Below are 12,142 nucleotides of genomic sequence, written 5' to 3'. Positions count from 1 at the left end.
CCTACCAATCTTTGTGGATTTATCAGGTTCATAATTATAAAAAGCACTTATTAATTCTAAAAAATCTATAACAAAATTCTATAATAACAAAATATTCTTTTATCCTGTTCCTCGGGTTCAGGACCCCACAAAACTATTGTAGAGCAGGCATTATTTGGAATGTAGACCATCTGTAGTCTATATGATAAAATAGACAGTGACAGTGTAAAATAGACAGTGATTGCGTTTAATGATAACAGCAGCAGCAACATCACCAATAATTAATGTGTGATGCTCAAGCAGTCCACTCTAAAAACCCCTGCCTGTGATCTGAGGTCTGATATTGATTATCAGTCACTGAATAACAAGAGCCAAAGTGCACTGTGGTATTATTCTGGGTGTTCTATCAAACAGACTTAAATCCAATCAAACATTAACAGAATGGGTTATGAATCTGCAGTGACAGAGGTGTGCAGCTTGATGTCATTTTATTCATACACTGACAATATGAACTTTATTGTAAATAAACTCCTTGCTGACCCAGCAAGCACACCTTAGTGGGGACCGCATGAGTCGAGCATGGGCTGACTGCATTGGGGACTGAACAAAGTGAGCAGATATTTAAAATGCATTTAAATTGACTTATATATTATACATTAATACACAGTTTCACCTGCAGTCTTTTGCGTTCTCCTTCTCATGTTTGTATTGTTTTGTCACATTGATATGCTTTAGATGTTGGGTTAAATACGGCTGTTCTGGTCAAACATTAACAGGACTGGCTGTGAAACTGAAGTGACCTCATTCCACACTGGAGGAAAATCTAGGCCTCTGATAAACAGCTGGCTGAATTATTACCAATAGATGAGCAATATTCTTGTCTTCGTAATAATTTAACTTCTGACGTCACAGTACGGAACAATGGGAGAGTACAGCTCCCACTCATGACCGTTCAGAACCATAGAGTTTAGAGAAGTCGGTGCGGAAGCGGACGCCGGGAGGACCGCGTCTTCCGTTTGACACTGAAGCTATCAGGATGCGGCTAACCTGGAGCCTGACCCTGCTGCTCTGGGGCTGCCTGATCGCCGGAGCCATAGAGCCCATCTCCACCAGCATCGCCGTGGGGATAGCGGCCGCCGTTACCGGCTTCCTGGCTCGGTATCAGAACGTGCTGTACTACTTTCACGAGTGTTGCAGACCAGAGTGGATCTCGTATAACAGAACAGGTCTGACCCGGCTGCTATGGATAAACGAGCCTTAAATTGAATGTTTCTAAAGTAAAATTTGAGCATATTCTTCTGTTGCACGGCATACTGCGGTGTTTCTGCTTCTTTGAATGCATTTTAACTCTGAATATTAGTTTCAATTGAGCTAGCTTTTTTAATTGAATTACCCGTTCCACCTTAAAAAGCCGCAGCAGCGCCAGCATTTAAAGTGTAACGGGAAAAGTTTCACTAGTTAAACCTCTGTTGATTTGATGAAGAAAGAATTGTAAAATATTTAACATGTGTGAAGCTTAATTTGACTGCTTCTACTGTAAAGTTTACACTTTAATTTAAAAAGCTGGCCGAATTAATCACTTGTACCATGGTTGGTGGGTCATTCACCTTACTGCATTGACGCTGACATGAAGGTGGTGGTGGTAGTGTGTATTGTGCTGATACGAGTGGATCTCAGACAGCATTGCTGCGGACGTTTATAAGCCTCTGTGTCGACACACTGCCCACTCGATAAAATTCTCCTTCAATGTTGGTCCACATTGTAGATGTAAAGTCAAAGACAGTTGCAGCACTGTTTGTGCTGGTCGTCCTCTAGGGCGGATTGTAGGTGGACTACAGTCTAATTGAACTACAAAATGCTCTTGTAAGCTTAGTGGAGCCGACAAATGATCCAGTAATTGTTCAGTGTGTGTATAAGCTGACAGCCGGATATAAGGGGAGACACTGCAGCTTTAAAATGACCTCGCGCGCGGGAACGGGAAAGTGAGCTTGTCTCGTTCCCGCGAGAGTTCAGTCATTGTTGGTGTGATTGTAGGTGGAGGCGCTGAGCTTGAGCCGCGGGGAGAGTTTATGGAGTGGAGGCTTATATATGAATGTTTATATGTGTGAGTGAATATATGAGTTAGACCGCGTTAGAGAGAATGAGAGCGGCGCGCTGGTGGCTGTTCCTGCGCTGCCTAGCGCTGTCGGGCGCCGCGGTGGAGGCCTTTGAGCCGGTGAGCACCGCCGTCGTGGCGGGGATGGGAGCCGCGGCTCTCGGGAGGAAGCTCTACCAGTATTTGTACGAGACCTGCGACCAGACCTGGGTCTCCTTCAACTCCTCCGGTGAGAATAAAAACACGGCATTACTCTCAGCGTGAATAACACAGAGGAGAGAGCTCCATCGCGATCTGCGACCAGAAACGGGTCTGATTTCCGAGCTGTTGTAGTTAAAGGTGCACTAAGCGATATTTAAACTGTCTTAATAGTACAAATGTGCTGTAAAATATGAAGAACCTGATTAAAATATTTATTTCAGCAACAGCAGCACAAGTGCATTGCGCGCATGAAAACCCTGTGGATAAGTGTTCTAACAGGATGTTTGTTCTTGCCAGCTGGTGGTCAGCTTGACTAAGGCACTGGTCAAGATACATGACATTATGTGGTGAGATAGGTGAACTACAATAATAGAAACCACACCAGTGAAATTGCTTTAAAAAATTTTAAAGTCCTGTAAAGGATTTTTTTGAGGACATTTTAATAAATAATATGACTGCACCTGCTATGCTGTTTAAAGGGAATGTCTACAATTGTGGGTAGATACTGTTCTCTCTCATTTGTTTACGTTCAGAAGCTCCGTGTCTTTTAAGGTGAAACGGTATGTTTGTATGTGGCTGAAGTTTAACTTGTCTTTAAAGATATAATCACTCATTGAACAGTGACAGAAAAACATTTTTAAGTTGTTAAGTACACTTAGACCTCAAGTAATCGGGAACAGCGTAAATAAGTCAATATTACCCACCTATGGATCAGGAATATAGCAATATCCTCATCTCGGTTTGTGCTTTTCAGCATTTGGATTTCTTTCTGTTGCCTAAACTCCAAAATGCCCTTTCCCTGCTGTGAGAAAGCCTAGACTTTTTTTTGCCTTTTACTGTAACAAGTTAGACTGGTTTGCTACCTGACAGCTAGCAAATGGTGAATAAAGTTTTAAGGTGCAAAAAATATTCTTAACAGCGGGTGAACGGGAAGCCAACTTCAGCTTTTTCTATTTTAGATCTTTAACTGTTTCATTCAGATTTCAGTTCACTTTGAGTTATGAAAATCAAGCAGTATGACTGACATTTCATTACCACACCCTCGCCTGCTTTACTCTGTGGGTGTGTCCTTCAGGGAATTCCAAATATTTTCCAAAACCATGCAGAATTCTGTGATGGAAGTGTAAACGGCTATTCAGTGTAGATTTTTTTTAACACTGTGTAGATTTAGAATCAGGGTTTATGAAATCTAAATCTACAAAGCTGCAGGTGTTGTAAGTTTTATTTAATAATCTAATAATATTTGTGTTGTATATGGTGGTGGTGAAACTGTGGAAGTGAGCCACATGTTTACAATATTGTGTGTGTACTCATTACTGCATGTGGTGATCCTTGATCCTTGATTCCACTTCCGTATGGGGTGAAGTACATGAGTGTTTGCCTATTTAATTCTTGCATGTTTGAGAGCATCAGAATAAAAGACTTATTTAGGTTTATACATAAAACCAAGGGTTAAGAAAATAGAAAAATCTTGAACAGTAAGAGGCCTAAATTATTCTTTTAAATAGACCCCCTAATGTGAATTTTCCTCAGTCCTTGACTAAAGTGTTTTTTTGTGTTGTTTTCTGTGTGACTGGCTCTATTGAGTTGTATGTAGTTTGGGTTGTCTTTAGCCTCATATTTCCTCCATTAAAAAAAACAAAACATATTCCTTTTAAAGAAAATCCCACAGTTCATTGGGAAGAGTACACTGAGATGGCCTGTAATCATGTTTTTGTGTGTGTGCATATTGCAGGCTTTGAGGAGGCCCTGCAGACGAAGCTGTTTGGGCAGCATGTGGCTTCTCGGGTCGTTCTGAAGGCCGTGACGGGTTTCATGAACAACACGAACCCGAAGAAGCCGCTGGTCTTGTCCCTGCATGGCTGGACTGGTACCGGCAAGAACTTTGTAAGTCAGCTGATCGCAGAGAGCATTTACCGCCAAGGAATGTCCAGCGGATTTGTGCATTTGTTCACAGCCACAGCGCACTTTCCTCACGAGATGAACCTGGAGCTGTACAAGGTGAGCTCTGCAGTAAAATACACTACAGGTCAAGAGTATTGTTGCACAGTATATCAATACTAGAAAAGTATCTTAGTAAGTTGTCATTAAAAATGGTACAATACCCCATGTATTGAGTACAGGTACTTTAAGAAGGAGTGTTTTAAAATAAGAGCGGTATTTCGTGTGCAACAGGGGGCAGTGTGCTCTCTGCCGCCACTGGTTTTAGTGACTTTTTAGACCTTCTAGCAAGTTATTTAAAACAACAAAATCTAAAACCAGTGGCTTTCTGTACAAACGTTAGCTACTTTTTATAGTAGAAAGTTTTTTCGGTAGCACAACTTGTTAGAATACCAGACCTGACCGTGAGCGTGAGAAACAGCTCTCTCTCCACAGCTTCTCTGCTTCCGGAGACAGAGCTCCCTCGAAGCGGCGCATCTGCTCCAGAGAAGGAGCGTCACCTTTGGTCCTCATGGCAGCTCACAAAGCAAAATGTGCTGCCAAAGACACGTTTGCTTCCTTCTATGTTGAATTTATTTCTTTTTCTGAACTCCTGAACTGAGATCACATAATCGATTACTGTTTGAATAAAGCTGAATGCCTTAAACCTGCCTTATGAATGTATGACACAGGACTGAAGGTGAGATTGGACCCAGAAATAGCGAAATGTGGCATCACACTTAACAAACAGATACCAGCGATTTTGCTGACCGCCCTCAGCTTGTAGAGAAAGTACATTACTTTTCCTGATATTTTAGGTTTTTCGATGGTATAGTTTCAATATTGGTATTGATATATTTAGGCAGGTATCATATCGAAAGTCATAATTTTGGTATCGTGACAACACTAGTCAAGAGTCAAAACACTATCACTGCTGGCCACTTTGCCACTGCTGAGGTATAACTTTATAAAATAAATCTAGTGATGAGATGTACAGCTGATTTATTCTTATTAAAGATGTAAGGCTACCAGTTGTCAACAGCATGTTCTCTCTCTCTCTCTCTCTCTCTCTCTCTGTGTGTGCGCATGCACAGACACAGCTGCAGCAGTGGATAAAGGGTAATGTCACAAACTGCCCTCGCTCCATGTTCATATTTGATGAGATGGATAAGATGCACCCCGGTCTGATTGACAGCATAAAGCCGTACCTAGACTTCTATGAAACCCTGGATGGTGTTTCCTACAGACAGGCCATCTTCATCTTCCTCAGGTGAGTGGGAGTGAGAGGTGAGAGGAGATACTCTAGTTTTAAGGGGCTGGGGTGTGTGGTCCAGTCGCTGCCATCAGCTTCAGCCAGCTGTGTGTAATTCCTAGCCACATACTTGGACCCATGCAGTCCGGGACTGTAGCATGTCAGTTAAGTGGCATCTGCCATTGTTCAGAAAGAAAATAATTAAGTCTGTGTATTTCAAGTCTAAGCCCTGTGCAATTGATTGTTTAAAATGATGAGTTGAGGTGTAGCTTAGATTAAATGAAATCTCTTTACAGGTCACTTTGTTATTATGGACCACACCAATTAAGGCAGAAACGGGCAGAGGAACTTCAGTATGTTTTTGGGCAGTTTAGGGTATCTTAGGAATGTGCATGAAGTAGAGTCTCACAGTTGATTGGGTAAATGTAAAAGAAGCGAAGGCTGGAGGGTGGGAGTGAGTTTGTCCGTCACGGAAATGACATGAGGGTATGGTGTGGTCCCACTTACAAAATTGTATTATATAACTTCAATAAGGAATCACTTTATTGTCTATTGTACAGTGTGCTTGGGTCTCTTGAAAGGTGCTTTTTCTAATAAAATGTATTATTATTACTAGGCAAAAGTAGTTTCTGGAGGTTTTGGGCATCAACACAGTCTTTCACTCCACACTCTGACAGCAGCAGCCTTACAAATCACTCCAACAGTGACAAGCTCAGTCTCTTGCACTACACTACAGTCAGTTAGCCTTCATTTGTGTGTGTGTTTTTATCTATAGTAATGCAGGAGGGGAGAACATAGTGCAGGTGGCTTTGGATTTCTGGACAAGAGGACGAGATCGAGAGGAGATTGAGCTGAAGCATTTGGAGACGGCCTTGTCACTTTCTGTCTTTAACAACAAGAACAGTAAGTTGAGGAATTAAGGAATCAGCTTAGGCTTTATAATCAGGCTCTTCTGCTGTAGCATCTCTTTTTGTTTTGCATGATCCTTTTATTTTTCCTCTCTGGATTTCAAACAGCAAAGCTCAAATTTATGCAGAAGTACAGGTATGATAAAGGTAAATTATTGTCACTAAAGCTTCAAACAGTGTAAATGTACATTTTAAAAGTTTTAGAATCCAGCTGTGTGTTCCCTAAAGTACATTACATTCTACAGAAGGAGAGGTGAATATAGAATAATGTCTATTTCTTTAGAACTCTGTCAAATAACAAAATATTAGTCATGGATAAAATTGGGTGTATGAAATCAAGACAATTCTAAAACCAACAATTATAATAGAATAAGGCACAGTTATGTTCCCCATTTCGATCATCTGACTCCAATCTCCTCACTCCCATCACCAAAGCTAAACACTGTACCTCGGGGGACAGGGCCTTTGCCATAGCTGCTCACACCCTCTGGAATTCTCTTCCTTCACACATCTGTGCTTCAGGCTCATTACAAACATTTAAAAAAACAATTAAAAACGTATCTCTTTAAGCAAGCTTTCAGCCTCCACTAACATCCATCCTTTCTGTTATAGTTTGTCTTGTTGTGTTTTATTTTTTGTAAAGCGGCTTTGAGTTGTATGAAAAGCGCTAAATAAAACTGATAATTATTGTTATTAAAATTAAAGTAACAGAATATGAGGGTACCACCTTAGTGACAGTTTTTCTTACTGTAAAACTGCAAGTGTAAAATAGGATGTGTTAATGTCTGAATCAGTTTCTCATGCTGTCCTGTACTCTTCTCATATCACTATAGGTGGTTTCTGGCACACTAGTTTAATAGACAAGAACCTTGTGGATTTCTTTGTGCCCTTCCTTCCTCTGGAGTACAAGCACGTAGTGCAGTGCGGCCTGGCTGAAATGGCCGCTAAAGGCCGGACTCCCGACAGAGAAGTGGTGGACCTCATGGCTCATGACCTGAACTACTTCCCCAAAGAGGAGCGAGTGTTCTCCATGCAGGGCTGCAAGATCATCTCCAGCAGACTGGACTTCTACATGTAGAGACACTAAAGAGAAAGATATGACTCTGCAATGCTCCACTGTGTGGACTTTCCTTAAAAAAATGAATGGAACCGAGAGGGGGTGTCTGTCTGACACTATGGGCCTCCTGGAGAGATTGTGCTGCCCTTATGTGATGGTTTGATGGCACTCATGCTTAAAGAACATGGTGGGATGGGAGTATTTTTATTCAAGACATTTGGACCCTTTTTTAAAAAATCGTGTTGATTCCGAACCGTGTATTAACTCCTTGTTTTTAAGGATGCTCACGGTTGAATGTCTGATTTGTGGAAGCATACATGGGAGATAAATTCTTAGATTATCATTTTAAGGCCTGGGATTGTGCATTCTTATGCCATAGTAATTTTTTAATTAACTTTGAGATTGCCATTGCCATCGTTTGTTTGTATAAATGGGAATTAAAAAAAAAAAAAAAAAAAAAAAAAAAAAAAGCAAGCCTTAACTTCGTCATATCACAGCACTTTTGATACCTCTTTCGTTTATATATTCGCTCGTAAACATTTGGTACATCACAAGCAGTGATCTCACACAGATGTACACCAGTACATTTCTAGTAGTAAGTTAGACTCAGACTGAAAGAGGAAAGCACTACTCACAGCACTACAAACTGCGCTGTGGACTGCACTGATTTCTTCCCTGGAGCAAAACACTCAGACTTTTTTGTTGCACAGACCATGTTTGTTGAAATGCAACTCTTATTTCTGTATAAAAATATGATCTTCAAGTGTCAGATGCAAAAGAACTTTGAAATGAAGTTGTTTAAAGAAGGAATGTGCTTCAGACTAAACTCTTCATTTGTTAATGGGATTGCCCCGTCTAATCCATGCGTTTAAATTAATTTTGGTCTGTTATTTCTCATAAGTGATTACCTCACCTGTAAATCAGTTTTTTTTTTTGCTGGAGCTGAGCCCTGTGGTCTTCTCTGACCAATGACTGATCCCCTTTTGTAATTCATTGTTCAGCCTTAGGCTTACCGAGATATTTCTGTGAATGTCCACAGCAGATCATAGTTTGGACAGGTGTTCATTTTTTGGACATCATAATTAAGATTAGGGTCTAGTTAAACATCTTAAAACTATTTCAATGTGTTTTAAATTAGATGTATGAGGCCCTCTCATCAAATTCTGCATCTTTTATTAAAGAAAATGTGTCTTTAAATTTACATGTCAATCTCACACACAGCTATGTCCTCTACAGATTTAGACTTCCAGAAGTTTTCCATCAGTCTGTAGGGGCTGTGCACAGATGACAAAACCCAACCAGTCAAACAATTATTTCAAAAGACACTTTTATACAATCCACAAATTCCTCAATTGCAGGATTCTTAAAAGGAAAGGCCTGGAGGACCACAGCGATGGTTAGTATTCACTCAGGGAATAGAGGCCTATGGAAATTAACTGTGTTTCAGCAGGGTTATAACTGAGGCGTGGAATAAATTTACATTCTAAATCCTGAGCAGTCCAGGCCTAGGCTCAATCCCTGTCAAGGACGCTGGCTTGAGGTGGTGTTCTCTAGGTTGGAGTGGGAAACCTCGGATGATTTTTTTTTAATGCCGGTTTTCTATGGCTCAACTCCTGCACACTCAGGAATGTGATACTTCAGAGTTCTGGACAGAAATGATGTTCCATCTTGGGTTTAGTCCAAAGATTGCACTCAAAGGCATAGTTTATTCAATAGTTCTGAGTTGTGTTACACCAGCAGCACAGCATTGATGCAGCCGTCGTTTTCCGGGTTGTTAGTCACCTGAGCGTATTTACCTGGGGGTGGGGAGAGAAAGGGAAAACGAAAACAACATTAAACCTGTGCTCAGTCCTAGTTTTGAGACAACTTGATATTTCTGGTTTGAAACACTTACCCCAGATGACCTTCCCGCCCTGTGTGACCAGCCCAAGCTCGCTGACGTTGACTTCGATGACTGTTCCCTTTGTGATGACCCCAAGGGTGGTGTAAAGAGGTGAGGAAGGGTTCTTCTTCACTCCCAAGATGGGCAGACAGAATGTGGCTTTTAGCTCTGGGTGAGTGACATGAGCTTTCTTAAACCTCAAACCCTGCAGATGGCAAAAAAGGGTGAGAATGAGTTCAGGTCAGGGTGGAGGTTCCAAACACAGTGTGGGGACTCCAGCCAGTTCAGATCCCCCCCTCTCTATTCCAAAGTAGATTATCACCAGAAGAAAAAGATAAGTGGTTTTCACAAAAAGTGGTTTCTAATGAGGTCCATAAACAAGGCGCAAGCTATTTAAGCTCGGCAAATTCATACTGGTTTAAACCTTGAATCCCACAGGAAACCATTAAGCTGTAAATGTCCCAGGTATTAGAATATTTCTGGAACATTTGGCCATCTGTAACTGGCTGAAACCAGAGCATTAACCCTAATCCTGTTTAACTCCACCTCACACTAGTGGAACAGCAGGATTAGATACAGCTGTGTGGTGTGCTGTTGTCATGATTGTTTTGTAATGTGGTTGATCACCTGCTCAGGCGCTTTTATAAACACCTCGCGGGTAAAACATTTCCATCTCTAATGATGTTAAAGATTTCAAATCAAATGCCATGGAAGAAGGTATCTTTGTGCAGACTCACCATGGGCCTGATGAAGCGCTCGTATTTTGGCGGTTTGCGAGTGAAGCCATCTCCTACGAAGCAGACTTTGGTGACCATCCTCTTCCAGGCTTTCTTCTGTCGCTTTCCAGTGCGGACCACTTTCAGAACTTCTGTCTCACCCTGAGCTCGAACCTTTGGCAGCGGCACTTCCCATTTTCCCTACAACCAAATACACGTCTCATTTAATATCGGTACACACGTCTGCCCTAACAGGAATATTTAGGACAGAATGGTGGTTAATGACTGAACCGCACTTACAGCCTTCTCCTTCCTCTTCTGTTTGATCATGTTGGAGAGAACTTTAGCCCGAGACTGGCCCTCTCTGTCCAGCAAGTAAGCTGGCACTGCCCCCTCTGGAGTCTTTTCATCATCTTTCTGTTTGCTTCGTCTCTTTTCGTGCATCTTAATGCTAAAACACACAAACATTAATTAACAAAAACAGCACATACACAGAGATACACCTGGACTCTACGTCTCACTGGTCAAGTAGTCCACTCAGTCAGCCCAAGCTTTGTGTCAATAGAATCCGAACATGTGATAAAACACTGATTATGCACAGTATCCTCTGTATTCATGATTAAAATGTCAGGTAAGGGAGGGAACACAAAAATCCAGCTGAAAACCTCTGAGCTCCTGGAAGAATGTGTGTGAGAAATCTATTGTCAGAGGAGTGTTTATAGTGCAGGTCCCACTTCCCACTCACGTTTTCTTCATCTGAATCTTCTCGGCATGTCTCTGTTTGTGGTAGAGCTTGGCTTTCAGACCAATCAGCTTCTTGGCTTTGTGTGAGCGCTCATGTGCCTCACGGCTCTCCTTCTTCCTCTTCTTCTCATGGTGGTCCAGCCGGTAGCCATGGCGTTTACGGTGTAGCTCAATGTGCTCGTTTTGAGGCTGTGGAACACATCCAGAAAAACAGAACATTTCAGCTTCACACAAAACTAATCTAATTATAAAAAAATTCATCTGACACAGGGAGACACATCTGAACTCTAGAGAAATCGAGCATAGCCTCTGACTTATTAATGAATAGTAATAAGAATTATAAACATATTCCAGAATAGATTTTAATTAGAAGGGTCAGATGAGTGGGTGAATTCCACAAAATGTCCTAGACAAGGTAGAGGTGTTTTGCCTGGTGGCGACGGAATTAGAAATTCGGGCAAATTAGTATCTGGAACAAAGCATTATTAATATATTATATTATTAAAAACTAAACAGCTTAATTTCTAATGCTGTAAATGTAAATTGAATGTCATTATATTTCTCAAAATTAAACTGTAGCATTTGCCTATTACACAACGTTTTAATTATATTTAAACACACATAAAAATGATTACAACTATATAACTAACAATATTATAAATTGCAATTATGTTTTAAATATACACCAGTGCATTTTTAAAAATATCAATAATTAATATACCATGAACAATAATAATAATAACCCTCATACAAGAAAATCCACACCATAAACAATAACAGTGTATAAACAATAGCCCTGTGCATAAACTATTAAACTACAGACTGGTTCGGATTTATCGACTCGGTTCATATCCCAAAGCAGAGTGTAGCTTAAGTGTTAAAGGAAAAGCTTGTACGTTTTTGACGGATGTTTCTAAACGCGTTTCAGAGACCGAACACCAACGAACGAACGTATACACACGCGCACGCACAAAACGCTTTAACCCCGAACAGGGACGGAGTTGCTCGTCCTCACCATGGTCCTGCGGCGTGGTTCGGTGTGTGGAGGAGTTTATCTTGCGGGACTCTGTTGACTTTGGGGGAAATAAAGGCTGTTTTGTTGGTTTCTCGGCGGTCTTCGGCCCTCGCCTTTACTCTCCCCGCACGCCGAGCTAGAAAGGAAGCGCATCACCAGGAGGCTTTCACATGGTCTTTCATTTTAAAAGTCCTTTGAGTGACATTTCTCGTAAACAAAAATAAATGTAACAACCCGCTACTTCTTTTCTTCAACAAGAAATGTAAAAATATCTACATTTTATTTCTGTTTTAAGCAACAACAAAATCACCGGAACCTCTTAAACATATATTACTATAATTTGAAAAATGTTAACACCTAGCAGTGTTTATTT

The 12,142-nt window shown here is 41.0% G+C and overlaps 2 protein-coding genes across 3 annotated transcripts; one reads left to right on the top strand and one right to left on the bottom strand.

Moving 5' to 3' along the window:
* Window positions 1-863: 863 nt before the first annotated feature.
* tor1 (torsin family 1) lies at window positions 864-8,443 on the top strand. 2 transcript variants are annotated; one of them, XM_066645571.1, is made up of 5 exons: window positions 864-1,205; window positions 4,011-4,276; window positions 5,290-5,465; window positions 6,223-6,350; window positions 7,189-8,443. In XM_066645571.1, exons 1-5 carry the CDS (start codon window positions 1,016-1,018, stop codon window positions 7,431-7,433), a joined length of 1,005 nt encoding a protein of 334 aa, XP_066501668.1. In that variant the 5' UTR covers window positions 864-1,015; the 3' UTR covers window positions 7,434-8,443. The 2 variants fall into 2 exon arrangements, with proteins under 2 accessions (XP_066501668.1, XP_066501669.1); XM_066645572.1 differs by lacking the exon at window positions 864-1,205 and adding an exon at window positions 1,735-2,303.
* Window positions 8,444-8,568: 125 nt separating this feature from the next.
* Window positions 8,569-11,928, bottom strand: nsa2 (NSA2 ribosome biogenesis homolog (S. cerevisiae)). Its single transcript, XM_066645578.1, has 6 exons — window positions 11,770-11,928; window positions 10,756-10,943; window positions 10,311-10,461; window positions 10,032-10,211; window positions 9,307-9,499; window positions 8,569-9,208 (listed from the first exon to the last, which is right to left on the bottom strand). The coding sequence occupies exons 1-6, from the start codon at window positions 11,770-11,772 to the stop codon at window positions 9,141-9,143; spliced, it is 783 nt and encodes a 260-aa protein (XP_066501675.1). The 5' UTR covers window positions 11,773-11,928; the 3' UTR covers window positions 8,569-9,140.
* Window positions 11,929-12,142: the final 214 nt, after the last annotated feature.

This window comes from Hoplias malabaricus, chromosome 15, assembly GCF_029633855.1.
Source record: "Hoplias malabaricus isolate fHopMal1 chromosome 15, fHopMal1.hap1, whole genome shotgun sequence".
NCBI classification, from domain to species: Eukaryota; Metazoa; Chordata; class Actinopteri; order Characiformes; family Erythrinidae; genus Hoplias; species Hoplias malabaricus.
This window is presented reverse-complemented; position numbering and strand designations above follow the sequence as displayed.

What these genes read in the sequence shown, in the direction of transcription:
- tor1 (XM_066645571.1), top strand. Translation starts at nt 1,016, where the DNA reads ATGCGGCTAACCTGGAGCCTGACCCTGCTGCTCTGGGGCTGCCTGATC. An exon ending in TGAACCTGGAGCTGTACAAG is followed by an intron (nt 4,277 to 5,289) that starts GTGAGCTCTGCA and finishes GCGCATGCACAG; the next exon opens with ACACAGCTGCAGCAGTGGAT. An exon ending in GCCATCTTCATCTTCCTCAG is followed by an intron (nt 5,466 to 6,222) that starts GTGAGTGGGAGT and finishes TTTTATCTATAG; the next exon opens with TAATGCAGGAGGGGAGAACA.
- nsa2 (XM_066645578.1), bottom strand. An exon ending in AAGATTCAGATGAAGAAAAC is followed by an intron (nt 10,462 to 10,755) that starts GTGAGTGGGAAG and finishes TGTGTGTTTTAG; the next exon opens with CATTAAGATGCACGAAAAGA. An exon ending in GGGCGGGAAGGTCATCTGGG is followed by an intron (nt 9,209 to 9,306) that starts GTAAGTGTTTCA and finishes CCCCACCCCCAG; the next exon opens with GTAAATACGCTCAGGTGACT.